The following is a 21,731-nucleotide window of genomic DNA, read 5'->3' on the forward strand; positions in this document are numbered from 1 at the left end:
ACAGTGCTTCCAAAATAGAAATTCACTTAAATTTATATAGTAAGTTAGATTAATCTAGTAGTTGGGTTAAAAAAATACTTTGATTAAAACCACACTGCAAAATGGGGAACCTCAGTGGACTGCTTTAAACTCTTGACCTCAGAGGAAGGAAACCAACTAACCAATAATGATAACTTGGAGAGAAAGAAAAAAAAAAGGTTTAGGATCCATAACAGATTCGTCGTCAACAGTGTAATGATTCAGCATTCTGGAGGCCAAGTAAAACTAAAGCTGCGGGGTTGCGGGTGTGCAGGTCAAGTGGTATCTCAGTGTACACGGACAGAATTTTCTGTGCGACACAGCACGTTGGTGAGTATTTTCTACTATATCTCTGCAGGACCTCCCCGTAATGTTGATTCTCCTCCTTACATCAGCAGTCCTAGAAACGATGTGAGCTGTAAGGAACCCGTGGACATTCTTTGCTAACCCCCACATCCACCCACTGGCCCCACTGCCCCCACAGCCCCCAAGCTACCGTCCAGGTCAGTTTCTTCCGAGATGCAGCCATTTCCAAGACAAAGGAGTCCCAGGTTGCCTTCGGAGCCACTGCGTCCGGAAGGTTTCCAGAGGTTTTTTTTTTTTTGTTTGTTTGTTTGTTTTAACACAGGAGAGCACTAATACTGTTTCAGCAAGAAGTACTTTCGGCCTCGGAAAGTTGATCTTTAGTGATCGTTATGCAAATTTATTTTCTTTACAGCTTTTTACTACTTCATACACCAATTTCCCTGCTGTGTATCGCCAGGCAACTGTGGCGCGAGCGCCGGGAGGGAAAGGGTGGGGAGAGCGAGCGGTCCGTGGGTCTGGCGGCTGAGATAACGCCGGGGGGAAACACAGCCTTCGTGGGCCGAGCCAGGAGCGAATGCTCCGAGATCTGCCACCCGCAGAACTCGTCAGGCAGCTAGGTGGGGCCGGGCGGGGCGGATGCGCCACGTCTCGTGACGAATCGACATCTCTGGGCATGATTCAAAAGGCCGAGGAGCCAATAGGAACCCTGGGAAGGCTGACCAGAGGGGCGGGGCGAGGAAAGGGCGGGGTCGGTAAGGCGCGCGCCCGGGCCGCGGGACCGCGGAGCGCGAGAGCGCGAGAGCGGGCAGTGTCGCGCGCGCGGAACCGCCGCCGGGTTGCTGCTCTGCGACTCTCCCGAAGCCGTTCGTGTTCCCGCAGGATCACTGAGCAGGTGAGCTCCCGAAACCCCGCCCCGCTCCCCGCAGCGCGGTCTCCAAAGGATCTGGGGGAGGCCCGCGTGGAGGGTGCGGCGGATGGACAGGGGTCCCGGGGCGCCTGGCGTGGAGCAGCGGCTTCGCCCTCCCCTCCTCCGGGTCGGTCCGGGCGGCTGCTGGCGAGGCTTGAAGTGCGCCCGGCCCGGCCAGCTGCGGAAATGAAGCTGTGGTTTTAAATTGCCGACGTTTCCCTCCATTTTGGACGCGCCGCGTCGGAGTAAAATGATGTTGTCTGGGGAGGATGTGTGGGTGGGTGATCCACCCCGGTGCCTTTGTCCCCGCCCTGCAGCATCGGCCCTCCCAAGACTGCTCTGAGCGCCTTTTTGACAGATTAGCCGGGTGGCTTGGCGGGCCCAGCTCTTGGGTAGGCAGAACAGGCGCGGCAGCCTGGCGGACGGGGAAGTGGGGTTGCCAAGTTGACTTTAATTGTCGGTGGTTGTCACTGGTCTGGAGGGTCGTGGCCGTCTCTGGCGACTTCCAAGGCTGGCTGCATGCATTGCATTCCCCCGCCCGGTGTTTCTGCTCACTCAAAAAACGGGTAGTTAGGCAGGTTTGGGTGCTCCTGCTAAAGCTCGATCCTTTTCCCCCCTTCTTTTTAATACATCTTTTTAAGGCTTAAAAAAAAATAAGCGCCTGACTGCAAAGGGCCTGGTTCCAGGCGGTTCACCAAAATAATTACGCGGTCTGATCGGGAATCAGGCTGTTGATACTCAGAATGACCCAGTAGATACATTGGACAGCGCGTGGACGATTCAAGGGTTCAACCCAGAGCGAGTGAACTTGCTCACTTTATGTGTGGAGGAGCCTGCACCCGGCCGGACCCAGCTAGACCCCATGCTTCTGGTCCCAGCCCTCAGGGACCTTGCAAATAAGCACGTGCACATCTGTAAAGACACCGTAGTAACTGCCATGGAGGAAAGGATGGGTGTGTGTGCACTAATTTAGATCGAGCACCAAGTCCAATTTAAGTTTGGTTTCTGAGAGCTGTCTAGAGAGGAGGGGAAAGGGTGAGTAGGAGGGAATTTATTGCTCCTTCAGTTTTTTATTTTGCTTAGGACTATAATGGGGCCATCCTGCCTGTGCAGCCAGGAAGATGGCAGTTTCTTCTGCACCCTGCGGCAGGGGCAGGAGTTAGGCCAGGGGTTCCTGTTTGGGTTTTGCCCGGTAGGCCAGCCTTGGGTGCAGGTGTTGAAGAGGGAAGCTGTGAGACTTCATTTGCACTCCCCTTTCTTTGCCATGTTTAGACTGATTTGGGAAAGTGAAGAAAGATGACCGAAGATGTGATCAGCAGGGAATAGCACATTCTGTTGTGCTGATAAACAGTAACATATTGGAGCCGAAATGTGTAAGGATTCCAGTGCCAACTGACACTGAAGTTAGCAAGCATGTGGCTTAATAGAGAAAAGCCTGAGGGTCCCCATGTTTCCACTGCTAATGGGAGGATGAAGTCATTGTGTTCAGTAAACAGAATCTTTCTTTGCAGACATACTTGGCTAAAACCTCCTTTTGAGGGAGGCCTATCTTTTGACTTTCTAGGCAATGGCAACCCACTCCAGTACTGTTATCTGGAAAATCCCATGGATGGAGGAGCCTGGCAGGCTGCAGTCCATGGGGTTGCTAAGAGTAGGACACGACTGAGCGACTTCACTTTCACTTTTCACTTTCACGCATTGGAGAAGGAAATGGCAACCCTCTCCAGTGTTCTTGCCTGGAGAATCTCAGGGACAGGGGAGCCTGGTGGGCTGCCGTCTGTGGGGTCGCACAGAGTCGGACACGACTGAAGCGACTTAGCAGCAGTAGCAGCAGGAGGTGATGGTATGGTGACTGCATAAATGTCCTGGGGCTTTTCTGTCCTACCTGCCTGGTGACTCCTGCAGGGTTAGGATGTGATGCACTGTGTGATACTCGTGCAAAGTGGAGGTGTACCACCATAATGGTGGTGGTTTCATCTTTTGGAACATTTGTGTATGAGATAGAGGTCTCCTGAGAAGAATGCTGGTTTGTCCCTTTTTTTTTTTTCCTTTTTCAACCACCATATGAAAGATTGCTTTTCCTAATTCTTTTTTTTTAAGTGGAGTTTAGAGACCTAACAGATATCGACGAGATATCTTAATTTATTTAACCCCAAATATTTGATTGATAACAGAAAAACCTCTTTGGCATTGACCTATGACCAGTATTGGATAGATACTGTATATGTGGTATCTGTGCGATAAAATTTCCGAAAGGGACAGAATCTGCTCAAGGGATTTTCGCTAGTGGTAAAGAACCTGCCTGCCAATGCAGGAGACATAAGAGACCTGGGTTTGAGCCCCGGGTCAGGAAGATCCCCTGGAGAAGGGCATGACAACCCACTCCGGTCTTCTTGCCTGGAGAATCCCATGGAGAAAGACTATAGTCCATGGGTATAGTCCGTGGGTAGCACAGAGTCGGACATTACTGAAGTGACTTAGCACACACACAGGCAGCCCTTAATTCCTGAGGGACTGGGTTTCAAAAGTTTATAAAGAGTTATTTGAAACTTGAATGACATCTTCATGTAGAAAGATGTAATTGCCTTCTGCCAACCCTGGTCAACTGACATCAGAGAACTAGTACTGATAACAGAGGTTTGATTTTAAGGGGTCTGAGAGGAAGGAAGGGGCATAAGAGAAGAGAGAAGAGGGCACATTTCCTTCCTCTTAGTGTTTAGAGGCTTGGAGCTAAATGTTGAAATAGGCAAACTTGCTGTTGTCACCTTCCTTTTTTGTGCATCTCCTCTGGGTCCCAAGGTGTCCACCACCACCTTTTTTTCAAGTTCCCCTCACGGGACTCCCCAGCCAGGTGGCACTTCATCCTCAGAGCATTTGGGCTCCTTGTCCTTGCTCCCCCCGCCCCCAGCCCAAACCCCTTCATTTCCCCAGTAATGCTATCTCAGGTAGGTGTCTTGTACCTAACATGCAAATGGACTGACATCCTCTAATCACCACCTAAGTCTTTCTGTTTTCTTTCATCTACCCACCTAGCTCCTATCTATCTAAACAAGTGAAGCTTGTAAAGTTTGCCTCTCAGATGATTGATTAACAGGGAAGAAATGTGATGCTTGGGAAAGACTTTTTCTCAGGAGGGGTGTGATAATGTGACTTTCTCCTTTCTTAATTCTGGAGAGTCTTCAAAAGTTCTGAGATGTTGGTATTGTTATGTAATCAGCTCTTGACAGGAGCCGAGTGAGGAATGTCTGTTTGTATGCCCTGAGGATATTTCGGGGATGAAGGTGATGCAAGGAGAGATTCTTCTGTCCTACTGCTTTCTTCAGAGGGCCTAGCTTGTTCAGTTGGTGTTGTGTAGATGTCAGGAGGAGCTGGTTTTGTCCTGTGGAAATGCGAATCTGCTGGTCCATTGAGGGAGAAGCTCTTACTACCTAAGAGCTAGAAGCACCCAGCAATCAGTCCATGTTTGAAAAAAAAGTAGCAAACAGGTCTCATGTAAGTGGCAATTCCTGCAGATTGCTTATGGCTTCTTAGGGTGGTGTTCTTATACCAGGCTTCATGGGCTGTGCTTTGGTTCACTGGAAAAGAAGGCTATAACTGGAGGTTGATGTTTGCTGTAGGCATTTGAAAAAAAGAGCTAGAATACTGGCCTAGTTATGTAGTTGGCAGAATTACTTGATGTACATTTGAGACTTCAGCTGTAAAACTTGAAAGATTTGTGAAAACCCCAAATTTGCTCTTCATTTTCAATTTGAAGTTATTTTTCTTGCTCTTGGTAGGTTATATAATGTTAATTATATTTGATCTCCTTGCAGTCCAAGGGACTCTCAAGAATCAATTGTTCTATATTTGTCCTATTGATAGTTATTGTTGTTATCCTCTTGTGGTGCCTAATTTATAAATTAAACTTTATCATAGGTATGTATGTGTAGTATCTATGGGACTATAGTATGTCTCCCCATAGTATATATGGGGCTCTGTACTGTCTGTGGTTTCAGGCATCCACTGGGGATGCCTGGCGGTCTTAGAAAATATCCCTCTTGGATAAGGAGGGAACTACTGTTTATGTAGATTTATAAATCAGAAAATATGTGTACTTTGTGAGATTGTGCCTTGCTAATTAAAGAAGTGTGGTCACTGTAGGTGGGTGGTGTTTTGCATGGTGCAAATCATCTGAGCCTTTATGTTTTGTCATATTTAATCCTCAGTGTCACTGCTGTGTATAGAGTGATTTCCAGTGAAATATGGTGGGGCAGAGAGAACAACCTCTGTGTCCTGACTCTGCCACTTCATGTTGTCTCTTTCTGTGCCTTGGACAAAACAGTTAACATATTTAAGCTTCAACTGTAAAACAGGAATTGTACACTCTTTCCTCCAGAGGCTTAGCCCGAAAGTCTTGACCAGTTAAACATTTTGGAAAGTTATATTTTAGTGTTTAATGAGAAAAGACAAATGTGTATATGCTCAGACTCTTATTATTTTTTTTTTTTTTTAACTATTCAGACAGATTTTTGAAAATGCCAAGTAGGAAATTTGCCGATGGTGAGGTGGTAAGAGGTCGATGGCCTGGGAGTTCGCTTTATTATGAAGTAGAAATTCTGAGCCATGACAGCAACTCCCAGCTTTACAACGTGAAATACAAAGATGGAACTGAACTTGAATTGAAAGAGAGTGATATCAAGGTAAGCGCTCCTTGGTTTATAGACCATGTTTATAATAATTGGGAAATCCTGGTAGGTGTGGTTTTTAAGCTTAGAGCAGTCAGGTGTGGCTCTCACACTCCTGCTTTGGGTCATATCCTGATTTTGGCTCTGGAAGTGTATGAATGAGGCACAGTGCTGTGTTCCTCAGAAGCTCCCAGTCTGCTGAAGTCAGACACTTAGATCGCACTCTCTCTGGTTTAATGCACTCTGCCATTCTGTGACAGCTTGTCATGGGTGGTACTGGAGCATAACAAGAATAGGGAAGGGCTTGGGGTTTTGGGGCAGGCTTTCAGAGCTGAGTGCTGAAGACAGATCGAGAAACGCAGGTGATGGGGCCAGGGGCTTCCACAATGGGTTGTGTGCCAAAGGCTTGGGTGGGGGTGGACACAGACAACCAGTGCTGAAAGGCTGTGGTGGACAAGGGCCAGAGGAGGGTTAAGAAGGAACCAGAACTGGAGGGGTTTGGGCTTCATCCTAAACACTGAGATTTAATCAGGAGAGTGACATTAGTTAGATTTGAGCCCAGGGCTTCTCAACTTATCTGGAGGACCTGAGCTTGAAAATATCTGATCCATGGTATATAAGTACTTATTAATATATCATAATTACTAGGCAATTGAAAAAAAAAAGTACAAAATAAAAGCCCTGACTTTTAATTCTCAGATTCAATAGACATAAATTGACTTGGCCAAAATGCTATAAAAATTTCTACTCACTTCTTCTCAATTTCATTCCTTGTCCCAGATCAGTAACCCATCTCGAACCCACAGCCTATGGACCACAGTTTGAGTGCTGTAGACCAGGGGTCTGTGACGGTTTTGAGTAAAAGGACAGGTTGCAGATGTCTGAGGCACTGTGCCTTGCTAATTAAAGAAGTGTGGTCACTGTAGGTGGGTGGTGTTGTGCATGGCGCATGCAGCGTGAGAGTAGGTCTGGGCATGGCAGTGTCTCAATGAGATTTTATTCACAGACATTGAACTTTGAATTTCAGATAATCCTCATGTGCCACCAAGTTTCATTCTTCTTTTGAATTTATTTGCAGTCATTTAAGAACTGTAAAGCCATTCTTAGCTCTGGGACCACACAAAGTGGGTGGGAAGGATTTGGACTGGGGGGTAGTTTGCCTTCCTTGAGGCCTAGATCCCTGGAAACATTTGGAGTAGGTTAGGGCAGGGTAAAATATTACTAAGTAACCCAGTCTTGGACTTTTTTCAAAAATCTGACTGTTTTATTTGGAGTGAAACGGTGGGACTGATTTTCTTGTTATTTTTTGTGTGCTCTTTTCTTTTGTCCCATCATCTGTCTTTTTTTCTTTAAAGATTTTCTTTTCTTTTTTTTGATGTGGACCATTTTTAAAAGTCTTTATTGAATTTGTTAACATATTGCTTCTGTTTATGTTATGGTTTTTTGGCCGCAAGGCATGTGGGATCTTAACTCCCCGACCAGGGATCGAAACCTCCTGAATCAGGAGGGGCAAAGTCTGAACCACTGGACTGCCAGGGAAGTTCCCATCTCAGTCTGAGTCAATGTTATTGTATCTTTTGTATATGCTATTGGGACAATACATAGCTACTTGATTTAGAATAGGCATTTCATGGCAGTACCATCAAAGGAGAGTTGGGAGTGGAAAGGGAGCCTTGGCCTCAGGAGAGACGGGCCATGGCCCCAGTTGTCATTGGCCTCATTGGATGGATGCTCTGCTCCCGTGAGCTCCTGAAGTGACTTTAGAAGCACTAATGCCAATCACCGCCATTGCTCCCTTCTTGCAGCGTGGGTCTGCATGTGTTATGACTTAAACGCTGAAGCTCTGCCTTCTCCTCCCTCTCTAGCCTTTAACCTCCTTCAGGCAAAGGAAAAGTGGCTCGACTTCTAGTTCTCCCTCCAGACGCCGGGGGAGCCGCTCGAGGTCTCGCTCCCGGTCCCCTGGCCGGCTCCCAAAAGGTTCCCGCCGATCCGCCTCAGCATCCTACCAGGCTGACCTGAAGGAAGCAAGGAAGGAAGCCAGGAAAGACATGTTGGAAGTTAAACTGACTCCGCTGGTGCTGGTGCGTGTGTTTGGGAGCCCTCCAGCCTCACATAACGTTTAGTCTGCCCAGATCACGTCTCCCCCTTTATGTGTCTGCATGTGATCTGCAGTTAATAATATTAAAATGTCAGGGAAACATCAAATCTAAGGTGGTGAGTTGGAAAGGTTACGTTAGAAAATGAATGTTTGGAAGAATAGAAGGTATAATGCTTTTAAGTGCCATGAAAAAGAATGTTTTTAAATTTTGAGTGTTACTTAATATTGTGGTTTTAAAAGAAAAAAAGCAGTGTTTAAATTTTAAATAGATGCAAATTATAGATTGAATTAAGTTTTTATCGTAAATAAAAGTTCATGTAGAAAATAATGAGACAAATAAATTTAAAAAATTAAAAGAAAAGAATGAGACATAATATATGGTATAAAAACATTCTTGCTTAGTATCACTGTACTTAATTACCTTCTGTACTCAAAGATGACACTTTTAATTGAATTACTTTCACAGTTCAAGGTTGGAAATATTAGGGCATGCAGAGCCTGTAAGACCTTGCACAATGAATAATTTGGATCATAGACCAAATCAAAATTATAAATAAACAGAATTGAATAAATGTCATTGTTTACTCTCTTCACTTAATGTTACCTCTTTCCTGGAGAAAATGCACACAGATTTTTAATAACCTTAAAAAACTGGATTATTACATAGTGTTTTGTAGTCAGATTTAAAAATTTTAAGATATTTGGAATAACCGTCTATTATATTTTCCTACATCACTTTTGTTGTTGTATAGTATTGTTTGGATTTACTATAAATTGTATGGAGGTAACGTAATTGTTAGCACCCTTGTTGATAGGCATTTAGCTTTTTTTCTTTCTAAATTTTCATTATTATGAACAAATATTCTTACATATCTGATATATCCTTAGGATAAAATCTTATAAGTGGAACTGCTCTGTCAGATGGATAGAGTAGATTTGAGGCTTTTACTGCATATTGCCAAATTGTTTCAAGAAAGTTTATACCAGTTCAGGTAGAGTATGAATGACTATTTTCTCATTCTGAGTATAATAGTTATTAGTTTGTTTTTTTTTTTTCGCCAATATAATCATCAGAGATTTTCAACTCACTGTTTTAAATTGCATTTTGATGATTATTAGTGAGTTTGAACCTTGTCAGTTGCTGTCTTTACTAGTCAGATGACTCAGGGTAAGGAACAAATGTTGTATGCTTTCTGTCACATGTCATTTTTAGCTTTTAATGACCACTATATTTTTTACAGTGTAACTTCCTTACAGTCCTGGTGACCCAAGAGCTACAGACTAGCTTTGCTTTTTACCAGTTGAGCCCTGGGCTCACCATGGACTCATTACTGAGTTGAGGATGGTGTGATGTGCATGAAAGACCGTACTTAGACTGCACGTAGCTTTGACATCATGTCATCCTTGTTCTTTTGGACTCCTGATTGTGATATTTGCATTACTTTGCTTCAGTGGATACCCTGTCAATTTGCTGTCATTATAGTTTAGGGTCAGTTGACTGGCTATGTTACAGGATTACGCTTGAGGTTGCTGTGGGTCACATGCTGGACATGTGCAAAACCACTGCTTAGTGGCTCGTTGGCACTTTGATAAACTTAAGTATATGTTGAATGCTGTCACTGCTCAGTTAGACCTTGATTTGAGCTAGAACTTGGTCCTCTATTAATGTTGTCTTCTGATAGCTAGCCCCTCAAAGGATATATTTATCTTTTTAATTTGTTTTCCTCCTATTGCTTTATTAGCAGTATAATCTGTCTGTGACTTTAAAGGAGCAAAGTTACAGATTTCAGCCATACATTGCCTGAGAAATGTTTTGTAAATTTAAGTCCTTCCTTTTGTACCATCAATACAAAATTCCCTCCACTGCTTAAAGAGAATGACATCAAGGAAAGAGACTGAGTTGAGAAAAGAGAATTAGGGAGAGAAAGTGAAGTGAAAGTGAAGTCGTTCAGTCGTGTCCGACTCTTTGCAACCCGTGGGCTGTAGCCCACCAAGCTCCTCCGTCCATGGGATTCTCCAGGCAAGAATACTGGAGTGGGTTGGGAGAGAAAATGTAAGGTTAAATAAAAATGAGGTAGATGAAATTGAGAAAATAGGCAGTTCATAGATTACTAGTAGTACTCTGAAAGTACCCACTATTTCTTCATTTCCTATTATTTAGAGCATCTGTTATTGAATAGTGAAATTGCAAGATTTAGTCTAATTTTGTTTAAAAGATGAAACATTTTATGAAAAATATTATATTACAGAAAAATCCAAATGAACTCTTTGGCCAACGCAATAGAAACCTCTAAGAGCCAATCTTTTGAAGATTGGGAAATTCTAGTCAATTCTATTCCATTTCATTTTTAGCAAAAATAGGCTGAAATAGGCTGAGTTCAGACTGTGAAAGTCTTTCATTGGTTTTATTGCTTGGTTTCACAATACTGAATTTTTACCATCATGTTCCCTTTTACTAAATTGCCATTCTTACGGTTAAAATGTTTTATATTCTTCAACTTAGAAGCCATTTGGAAACAGCATCAACAGATATAATGGGGAGCCCGAGCTCATCGAGAGGAATGACATGCCTCACAAACACACACAGGTATGACGTGGCTCATCCCTCCTCTTGGGCCATCTTTTTCTTAAAGTGACTTTCTCTAAAGAAGCACATTGAAAACCATCATTTTCCTTAGAATCTTTTCTAAAATTCTGTCCTTGAATTAAGACTGAACATAGAGGTTGTCATACTGAGTGAAGTCAGAGAAGGAGAAATATTGTATGACATCCCTTATGTGTGGGATCTAAAAAGAAATGACACAAATGAACTGAATTACAAAACAGAAAGGGACTCGCAGACTTAGAGAATGAACTTGGGTTGCCGGGGGGACAGGATAGTTGTGAAGTTTGGGATGGTCAGGTACACCCTATGTTTAAAATGGTCAACAAACAAGGACCTGCCATATAGCATGTGGATCTCTGCTCAGGGTTATGTGGCAGCCTGGGTGGGAGGGGAGTTTGGGGGAGAATGGATATATGTATATGACGCATGGCTGAGTCCCTTCGCTGTTCACCTGAAACGATCACAACATTGTTAATCGTCTGTGCCCCCACACAAAATAAAAAGTTAAAAAAAAAAGACAGTGTAATTTAACAAATTTATTAGTTTATATGGCTGTATTAAGATACTGAATTAGTTAATGTGGTAGCATTCATGATACTTATTGACTATAGATACTTAATACTTTTTATTTTTTAAATAGGAAAAATTCCACTTGTCACAAGAGAGTAGTTATATACCTACACAGTATAGCCTTCGTGGGAGAAGAGAAGAGATCAAATTAAAAGAAGTAGAGTCGAAGGAAGAAATAGTTGTCACAAAAAGACCTGCATTGTTGAGAACCTCTGAAGTGACCACCACACAGTCGAAGGACTTGGAGTTCGGAGGAGTGCCTGGTAGGCATCAGAATCAGCCTGGGGAGGGCAGGAAGGGTGGGCGAGTGGCCATTGCTGTAAAGTGAGCAGGAAAGGCCTTTCTCTGAAGAAATCTGTGGGCAGCCAGGGAGTGAGCCTGGTAGGAGCCTGGGAAGAATTTTCAGTTAGGAGGAACAACAGGTGCGAAGGCCTGAGTGGGAGTGTTTGGGAGGGTTATCATAGAGGAGAAAGGGTGCCCTTGTGGCTGTATGTAAAACTCTTAGCGATGTTTTCATAGGTTTTGAGCACAGAAGTGTAAAATGATGAAGGGAAGGTTGGTATGATAGTTGTATGTAGGAAGGACAGTGAATGATTGGTGATTGGGAAATCTGCTAATAATCAGACCATGGTGCCAGGGCCTTGCTTGGCAGTAACACTGGGAATAGGCTGCATGCTTCCAGTGGGGTCATGGTGTCTACCTTACCTGCTAGACGGGTTGCCTTTGAGGGTCAAAGATCTGAAGCATTCAGAGGTGGAGTTATTAAGTGGGTGGAGTTGGTGAGGTTTTATGAGGTTATACCAAGAAAGGACTTCTTGGTCAAATAGTTCAAAATTCTGCATGGCTTAACTGCTGTGTATTTTATAAGTTGTAACTCTAGGTGGTGTCCAACATTGCTTAACAGTCTGTGCACATGCTACATAAATGTGATACTGTTTTTTTTTTTTTTAATAATTTTACTTATTTATTTTTGGCCCGCTGGTCTTCATCACTGTGCAGACTTTTCTCTGGTTGTGGTGGGCAGGGGCAGCTCTTTGTTGCCATGCTTGGGTTTCTCACTGCGGTGGCTTCTCTTGCTGTGGAGCACGGGCTCGAGGGGCATGGACTTCGGTAGTTGCAGCTCCAGGGCTTTAGGGCACAGGCTCTAGCCCTGTGGCATGTGGGCTCGTCCCAGATCAGGGACTGAACCCACGTCCCCTGCACTGACAGGCAGATTCTTTGCTGCTGAGCCATGAAGGAAACCCTGAATGTGATACTGTTTTAATTATTAGAAACTTAGGGATATAAAGCTTTCTGTTTTTTAAAGATTAGACCAATAGATAGTTTTTAGATGTTCAGTCTTCAGATTGCTGGAATCTCAACATATCTACTCCCATTGTGGTTGGATTTTGAATGTTTTAGAGGTTGGTTTCTGAGGTGGAATCTAGCTCTTCAGTGCTGGGTGTGTGCTGTTCTTTTACTACTTTTATGCCTGTGGTTGCTTTCCCAGAAGATGTAACAGGTGGACATGAGGACTATCTCATGGAGTATTAGACGTTGGTTTCAAACAGCTAGCCAGACTTGAGTTCTGACCTTCACTAGAAACTCAAGTGATTCTTGAAAAAAATAAACTAGCCTGGATTGAAATAAGAGCCTTGAATGTTCACTGATTATTTACAGGTGTTTTTCTCATCATGCTTGGCCTGCCGGCCTTCCTCTTCCTGTTGCTGTTGATGTGTAAGCAGAAAGAGCCCAGTCTTCTGAATTTCCCACCTCCTCTGCCAGCTTTGGGTGACTTATGGGAAACCAGAGTCTTTGGGGCCTACCTCCTCTGGTTTCTCCTTCAGGCTCTGTTCCACTTACTGCCGATTGGAAAGGTAAGGTTGTGTTGGTGGGGCGGAGTGTAGTGAGGTGGTCTTCCTTCCACGCCTGTGTTTATGTGAAGATATTGATAGTAGTTTTAAGGTTAAAAGCTGTCCATGGTCACAACCACCCAAGCTTAGAAATTTTCGTTTGTTAAACCTTTACTCTTTGTGTTCTATAACACTTGCTTATCAAGTAGAACTTTAAGAATCTGATTAAGGGTTCTTGTGTAACTTTCCAAACCAAATAGAAAAGAATAAGCTGTTTTGCAGAATAACCCGAATAATAGCAGAGGTTTCTGGGGAAGAAAAAAGTTTCCTCATATGTCATTTCAGGTGCAGAATTTTAAATTATCAGCTGATAGGGTACTGAGCTCAATGGACTTTAGTCCGCTTCTTTTGCTTTTTAAAATATAAGTTTTCTATTTTCATCTCAGAAATTTGTTGTTTGGACCGTTGATCTCACACGGTGTCTTTAAAACTTGTCCTCATTGCTGAGTATAGTCTTTTTTTTTTTTTTTTTTCAGTAGAATCCTCTACTTGGATATATTTAAAGGAACATGAGATTCCTTAATGAATAAATAATTCATTTAAAGATCTTATTCTTAGGGCTTTGCAAGTTTGCCAACTGTCTGTAGACGAAAGGATCAGTTTTATTGGGAATGGAGAATGCCAGTGATAGGAGGCTAGAGCTGCAAACTTTAAATACTTTGGGACCTCACCATAACAGGGGCCTTAGAGAGGATTCTTGTGATGTGAATTTTCAGGTATTCTTGCGATGTGAATTTTCAGGTATTTTTGTAATAAGACTCTACAGTAAAAACCACAAGTTCAGATAAACTTAAGTAAAGTTAGGTCAACTAGATAATATTTATTGAGAAAAGCAGTTTTGATGGGGTTTATATATATTTACTTATAAATATATATATATGTATTTCACAGACTAAAACCAAACACAGGAGTTGTTAGATACCTTTAATAGATAAGAATCATTTGAAATTAGCCTGTGGTTTTGCTAATCCTGTGATCTCATTACATTTCTACTGGGTTCCCTTTCACAGCCAATGAAAGAGTATAGTAGTTTGGCCGAAGACAGATGATACCATATTAGTATTTTATAATTTATAATGAATTTTGCTGTTTCTGAATATTGGGGAGTAAAATTTAGTTGCCATTGGGCATGTGAACTTTTTAACTCATCCCATTCACATGTGTTTCTTGAGTACCTTTTAATGGGGATGCCGTGGGTGATCCACATGAAGAGATGCAATGGTCCAGTGAACATGCTCACTGTCTCTTAATGGAGATAAAAGAATCACATGAAATGATTGAATAACTGGGTGAGCATATATTTATAAATAGCAGAGCAAGAAAGTATATGAGTTCCTGCCATCAACTATGTGGGCCATAGTGAACTGGGTGAGTGGGGTTGAACCTGATTGAAAGGACTGCACAGATGTGAGGTGCTGGAGTTGTTCTCCACTTTGTAAGCAGTGGGGAGTCATTGAAGGATTTTGAGCTGGAGATCAACTAGATGTACAGGTTTTTGAAAACACATCTAGTCTTGTGGTGGGACATGGGATGGTTGGGGGAGGGTGGCTGTTGCAATAGTCTGAGTACACAGAGAAGTCACTACTAGATCTGTATTTGAGATAAACTCCTGAAGGTGGAATTACTTCACCAAAGGGCATGCTGCAAAGATTTTTGAAACTTGTTATTAAACTTTCCTACCAAAAGACAGTCCTCCTTGTTGGGCATATTTAGGTGATTTTACAAGACACACACACACACACACACACACACGGTAAAGTGATGTGCTTTATAAATTTTTTAATTAAAAAAAACTTTTCTTTTAAGGTTGTAGAAGGAACACCTCTTACTGATGGAAGAAGACTCAAGTACAGATTAAATGGTAATTTTTTTTTTTTAAGACTCAAACTGATGACTTGATAGCACAGACTTTTGGGTGTTGTACTCTTAAACTATCAGAGCTGATTGCACCAGAGCAGTAAAAAGTAAATTATTTCTTAGTAGTCTAAAGGGCATGCAAATAAACTGCTCACACCTGCAGCCAATATGTCAAAATTATGCTGTGTAGAGTAACAAGCCCCTCAGTCACTCTCTTCCTCTCTCCAGTTTTATTCTCTTTTTATTTACCTATTTATTTATTTTTGGCTATGGTGGGTCTTTGTTACTGCCCGCAGGCTTTCTCTAGTTGCAGTGAGCAGGGGCTACTCTGCGGTGCACGGCTTCTCACTGCAGTGGCTTCTCTTTGGAGCACAGGCTCTAGGCGCGTGGACTTCAATAGTTGTTGTAATGAGTGAACTCAGTAGTTGCAGATCCCAGGCTCTAGGCATGCAGGCTCAGAAGTCATGGTGTATGGGCTTAGTTGTTCTGCAGCACGTGGGATCTTCCTGGACCAGGAATCAAACTAGTGGTGTCCCTTGCATTACAGGTTGGATTCTTAACCCCTGGACCACCAGGGAAGCCCCAGTTTTATTTCTTAATAGCATTTATCATTCACTGAAGCAGTTTTGCATAAACATTTTATCATCCTGAGTCATCTCCATGTTGTGAAGTCCTGCACTGATGTGGGCTTCCTGGCCACTCCTGCTCTTGGGAGTTCTTGCTCATTTGCTCCAGCCGCTGGTCTGTGGGCCATCTCTAGGCTATATTCTCAGTGCTTTTGCCTGGAAAACTTTCCCCCAGTGTCAGCTGCCTCATTTTCCTCTATGATAGGCCTTCCAGACATCAGTGTGCTGGTCTGTTCACGGGGGTCTCTCCATGAGAAGGCGGCTTGTGGGCTGGGATTCGGCTGTGTCTTTGTGGTATCCTCCGCATCAGCAGAGTGACTGGCCTGTAGAAGGCGCTCATTAGGGGGAGCTCTGAGTGGATGGAGTGGAAGTCTCACTGAACATCTCAACAAGAGGGCCTTGTCCCTCTTGATCCAGCCCCTCCTGTGGTAGGAGTGTGTGCTGAGGAAGAGGATCAGCCCACCTTTGCCATGTAAAGACTGATGAAGTTTCATTAACTTAAGCAACAAATGTATATATAGTGTGCTGCACTGTGCTTAGTCACTCATTGGGTCTGACTCTTTGCAACCTCATGGACTGTAGCCCACCAGGCTCCTCTGTCCTTGGGGATTCTCCAGGCAAGAATACTGGAGTGGGTTGCCCTGCCCTCCTCCAGGCATATATATAGTGTAGTTATCCTTAAATGATTTTCCATTGTAACTAGACTGAGTAGACCGTTTTCCTTTCCTTGGGAATTATTATTATCATTTTTAATTCTTGGACTGTTTTAATCCTGTCACTTCTCACCTGTCTGACTGCGGATGCTTTTTTCAGTGGCTCACCTAGCATCCACTGTATCTGAAATCCCTCTGCTGGGCTTTAGTGTGTAAAGCATCGAGCCTAGCTCAGCACCTGACCCATGGTGGTTGCGTAACACTTTTCTGCTGCTACTGTCAGATATTTTGTTTACTTTGACCGGATTCCTTGCTTCTGGAACCAGCTTTAGAACCTGTCCTACGCCTTGTTTCCCCAGTGAGGCTGAATCTGGGGAGGGATGGGTGGTGTTCACTTCTTGCCATCAGGTCTGTCACTATCTGTGTTTTGTGGGCTTCTCTCTAGGTGCCCATTTACTTCTGAGTGCTCTGCTTTTCTGTTTTTGCTTCCCTTTGAAGGCGCAGCTCCTCCCAGGCTGAGCACAGTAGCCCTGGGCTTGGAGCTGGCAGTGGCTGGACCAGTTTTGCTTGATCCTTCTTTTTAAAATTACCTCATCTGATTACTCTCACTCTAGCATTATAAGATTTTACCATTATAAACTAAGGAGAGTCCTAAGATGTTTTGAATAATTTAATCCACATAGGCGAGAGAGCAAGAGCAAGAAACTGCTTCATCTACCATTCTTTTTCTTTAATATTCATAAATTTTATGAGCATTAAATGAGTGTTTTACAAGTTACTCTTTAGAGTAAACATGATATGTGGAAAACGTGGATTTAAATAGTTAATTAGAGATGACGGTTTTACTTTACAAAAACTTTGGTTTCAGAATTCTTTTTTTTTTTTAATTTAAAAAAAATTTGTTTTAATTGGAGGATAATTGCTTTACAATATTGTGATGGTTTTTGCCATACATCAACATGAATTGGCCATAGGCACCCATGTGTCCCCTTCCTCCTAAACTCTCCTCCCACCCCCCTTTCAGAATTCTTATAATATCTACCTCTTTTCTGTGTTAGACTGTTTTTATCCAAATGTGATTTGATGACTTAGAGGACAGTTTTTGCAGACACTTGACTCCCGAAAGGAAAACTATTCCTTGGGTCAGAAGAAAAAGCAGACACTCAGCCTCTCTCTGTTGAGCTGTACCAGGGCTAGCTCGGAACAGGGGTTCCTCTTGTGGGGCCTCGTGGGCTCTTTTACTTTGGAATGGACATTGTCTCTGGGCCCCAGCAGTCCCTCCCTGGTGTCTCCAGCCCGCTGGTCCCCTCAGTCTCCTGCCCGGCCCTAGAGGGGGCATTCATGTTGGGGTATTCTCTGAGGGCAGGGTCTTGAGGTCTGTGTTTGGGAGATAGAGTATGATTCAGGGTCCTTTGAGACCATTATTGATAAATTATTTCAGGTAAAAATATTCGTAATTTATAGCCAAGATTACCCTAGGGTTTTAAAATGTGTCCACCAGGACTTCTCTGGTGGCTCGGATGGTAAAGCGTCTACCTACAATGCGGGAGACCCAGGTTCAATCCCTGGGTTGGGAAGATCCTCTGGAGAAGGCAATGGCAACCCACTCCAGTACTCTTGCATGGAAAATCCCATGGACAGAGGAGCGTGGTAGGCTACAGTCCATGGGGTCGCAAAGAGTTGGACACGACTGAGTGTCTTCACTCACTCACTTTAAAATGTGTGTTTGGCCCAGCTCTGTCAGTAATTAGCCATTTGACTTTGGGCCTGAGCGTTTGGACTATGTGAATTTTGAGGTTCTTTCATGGTAAATTTTGGTGTACCTCTTTTCAGCTGTCTCTTAATTAAAAGCAGATGACTATTCACAATGAAAAATAAGTATGTCATTATTAAGTACTATTAATAATTATGTTATTAATTAACATACTATTATTGATTAAGTATGTATGGGAGATGTAGCATCTGTATTGAAGACTGCTTGTTCATGCGCGTGTGTGTATTTAGCCTGGATAATGAAACTAAGACTTTGAAAAATACTGTTGCATTATTTTATAATGGTATAAATCTCTTGTGAACCCTGGGTTAACATTAATTTTTTGACCCCCCCCCTTTTTTTCTTTAAAGGATTCTATGCTTTTATCCTGACATCTGCACTCGTTGGAGCGTGTTTCTTCTGGAATGTAGAGCTGTATTACGTGTACCGTCACTTCCTGCAGTTTGCGTTTGCAGCCGTTGTTTTTGCCACGGGCTTGAGTGTTTACCTCTATGCCAGGGCTTTGAAAGCGCCCCAGGATGAACTGTCGCCGGCCAGCTCTGGTGAGCAGCGTTAGGCTGCGTGGGTCCCATGAACGCCTCCCACGAACGTGCCCTCCCACCCCCACTTGCCCCCCAGCATCCACGTCTAGGCTTTCATAGAATTCTCTTCTTTCTTCAGTTTATGAGAGATGAGAAATAGGAAAAAAAAGATGAAAAATAATTTGAAGAAAATGTGATTCTCCCCTCATGCTTTCCTGTTTGTTCTTCTTCCTTTTTTAGTCACTTGATGACAGTAAGACATTTTAATAAGTTACAGCATTTCAGTAACATTAGTGTTATAACCATTTATAGCTTATGTTATATTTTGTTTGAAACAGTGCACCTCCTTTTTTAAAAAATCAAATAATAGAGATTATAAATTGGTCAGTTCTAACCTAAAGTATTTAAAAACATTAAAAAAAAAGTGACTTATTTTAAAAATTGTGAGACTACATTAAAAAAAAAAACTCCAGTTCCCTCAAAATCCAGGAATCTGGGCCCCCTAGGTCCCATGCCTGTGGCAGCATGGATATTTCCAGATGGGACCGGCGTCCCCTGTGTGTCCCCCCTGACTGTCTGCCAGGCTCTTGCAGATGACTGAATTGTGACCCTGGGGAGTAGACAGCAGTGCAGGTTTAAAGTCTCATAGTTGGGTTTGCAACCGTTTGGATAAAACCTTTTCCCTTCTTAGGAAATGCCATCTATGATTTCTTCATTGGCCGGGAGTTAAACCCTCGGATTGGTACTTTTGATCTCAAGTACTTTTGTGAATTGCGTCCCGGATTGATTGGATGGGTATGTCTTTTTTTTTTTTTTTTAAATTTCAGTTCAGTAGTACAAATTAGTCTTGCATTTAGAAAGAAATGTAGACAGTTTTGAAGTGAGCTTATAGGTGGTATGTTTTTAGGAATAATTATAAATTTCCATAAATTTGTCTACTTCAAATATTTTCTTAAATATAGTCCAAAGGGTTAAGATGTCCTGTTATAGGTTATTAAATATTAAAAGAGTTTGTATTATTTTGACGATATCAGTTTGTGTTTATGTATGAAAATAATAGTGTAGATGAATTTATGAAGAAAAAATATATTTTCTTCCTTTAAAAAAAAATGTGCTTTTACCTTATTTTAGACTTGTATCAAAGTTGCAAAAGTAAGAGTTCCTTCACACCACTTTCCCCAATGTTGATGTCTGACAGAGCCATAATATAGTTATCAAGAATAGCAGTTAAAAAAGAGAGAAAAAAAAAATGACAGATTCACCTTTTATAGTAGTTTTAATTAAACCCATAGACCTTATTCAGGTTTCACCGTTTCCCACTGTTGGCCTTTTCCTGTTCCAGGACTCTCTTCAGGGCCTGACCATGTACTTGTTTCTTATTTGGTGTCCTCTAGTCTGCAGCGGTCGCTTAGTCGTTCTTTGTCTCTCATGACCTTGACACTTCTGAAGAATACTCAGTTATTTTGTAAGAGGGCCCCTAGATTTGGGTTAGTCCAGCATTGTCTCATGATTGGAGTAGGTTGTGTCTCTTTGGCAAGACTCCCACAGAATAAGTGTCCGTCTCAGTACATCTTGTCAGGGGATTGATGTGTCTCATCACTGATGCTGGCTTCTCAGTGAGGTGTGTCGGCAGCTTTCTCAGCTGGGAAATTACCACCTTTCTCTCTGGAAACTGTACCTGCCCCTTTTGTTTTAGGTGGTCATTAACCTGGTGATGCTTTTGGCTGAGATGAAGGAACAGAATCGCGGTCTTCCATCATTAGCAATGATTTTGGTCAACAGTTTTCAGCTCCTGTACGTGGTAGATGCTCTCTGGAATGAGGTAAGTAATTTTTAAGAGCCTTGGAGTCAGATGGCATTGGGTGTGGGTGAGTGACTTTTCTCCTCCAAGCCTCAGATTCTTACACACAAGGTGAGGAGAACCTAACCTGCCTCCACGGCTTATGAAGATTAAATGAAACGTGGGTCCACGTGACACAGTGAGCTGACACACAGGGAGCGCTAACAGGTGGGAGGTGTCCGTGCATGTCAGCTGCTCTGTCAGCCGCTAGATATTTAAGATCTGTGAATCTTGAATTAGTGGGTGTGACTGATACATATAATTAAAACTTCTTTTCTTAGTGATTCTAATGGATGAAAATGGATGGATCAAATACTATCATTGAATTCAGTTCAGTTAGTAGCTCAGTCGTGTCTGACTCTTTGCAACCCCATGAATCGCAGCACGCCAGGCCTCCCTGTCCATCCCAACTCCCGGAGTTCACCCAAACTCATGTCCATCGAGTCGGTGATGCCATCCAGCCATCTCATCCTCTGTCGTCCCCTTCTCCTCCTGCCCCCAATCCCTCCCAGCATCAGAGTCTTTTCCAATGAGTCAACTCTTCACATGAGGTGGCCAAAGTACTGGAGTTTCAGCTTTAGCATCATTCCTTCTAAAGAACACCCAGGACTGATCTCCTTTAGGATGGACTGGTTGGATCTCCTTGCAGTCCAAGGGACTCTCAAGAGTCTTCTCCAACACCACAGTTCAAAAGCATCAATTCTTCAGCACTCAGCTTTCTTCACAGTCCAACTCTCATATCCATACATGACCACAGGAAAAATCATAGCCTTGACTAGACGGACCTTTGTTGACAAAGTAATGTCTCTGCTTTTTAATATGCTGTCTAGGTTGGTCATAACTTTCCTTCCAAGGAGTAAGCGTCATTGAATTAGGATCGTATTTTTTGGATTATCAAGGAGCAGCTAGTTCTTAAATACTGGGGGAGTTGTTTTATTGTTGGTGTTTCAGAATACAAAGAATAACTTTAATCAGATGGATATAAAATCAGAAATCATGATACACTGAGGAAACCAGTTTAAATGACACTGATCTCTTAATGTGGCTTTTCTCATACATTGATGCAGGATCAATTCTTTCTGCTACTTGAAGACTGGCAATGTTTGCTAGTCTCTGTCTCACCTAAATATATTACTCTTGAAAATACATTACTCTTGAAAACAGTATCTTCTTTGGGTCTGTTCTACAACTGTTTTATCATTTACTATTATCTTTGTAATCATCTCCTCCAAATTCTAAATTAAGTTTTCTTTCAATTTTAAAAACAAACTTGATGGTCCTACATCATGATGTTCCAAAGCAAGTGTTCATGGCGCCCTGTTGACATTTTGAGAGAAGGTCCTTCTTTAAGATGTTTTTGAAAAATTGTATTATTTGGTTATACTCAGTCAAGGTGACTT

General features: G+C 42.7%; 1 protein-coding gene across 2 annotated transcripts in view; it reads left to right on the forward strand.

Moving 5' to 3' along the window:
• The first annotated feature begins 215 nt into the window (after window positions 1–215).
• LBR (lamin B receptor) overlaps window positions 216–21,731 on the forward strand; it is a 29,087-nt gene continuing 7,571 nt past the window's right edge. Inside the window, exons 1-10 of one of the 2 annotated variants that reach the window (XM_006057208.4) lie at window positions 216–348; window positions 5,732–5,910; window positions 7,761–7,976; window positions 10,497–10,580; window positions 11,239–11,431; window positions 12,828–13,024; window positions 14,867–14,921; window positions 18,321–18,512; window positions 19,183–19,286; window positions 20,188–20,313. In XM_006057208.4, the coding sequence (XP_006057270.3) occupies window positions 5,746–5,910; window positions 7,761–7,976; window positions 10,497–10,580; window positions 11,239–11,431; window positions 12,828–13,024; window positions 14,867–14,921; window positions 18,321–18,512; window positions 19,183–19,286; window positions 20,188–20,313 (1,332 nt within the window). In that variant the 5' untranslated portion in view covers window positions 216–348; window positions 5,732–5,745. Of the gene's footprint in view, window positions 349–1,066; window positions 1,217–5,731; window positions 5,911–7,760; window positions 7,977–10,496; window positions 10,581–11,238; window positions 11,432–12,827; window positions 13,025–14,866; window positions 14,922–18,320; window positions 18,513–19,182; window positions 19,287–20,187; window positions 20,314–21,731 lie in introns of those variants that run through there. The other variant, XM_006057207.4, reaches the window with a different exon arrangement.

Source organism: Bubalus bubalis, chromosome 5 (assembly GCF_019923935.1).
Source record: "Bubalus bubalis isolate 160015118507 breed Murrah chromosome 5, NDDB_SH_1, whole genome shotgun sequence".
NCBI lineage: Eukaryota > Metazoa > Chordata > Mammalia > Artiodactyla > Bovidae > Bubalus > Bubalus bubalis.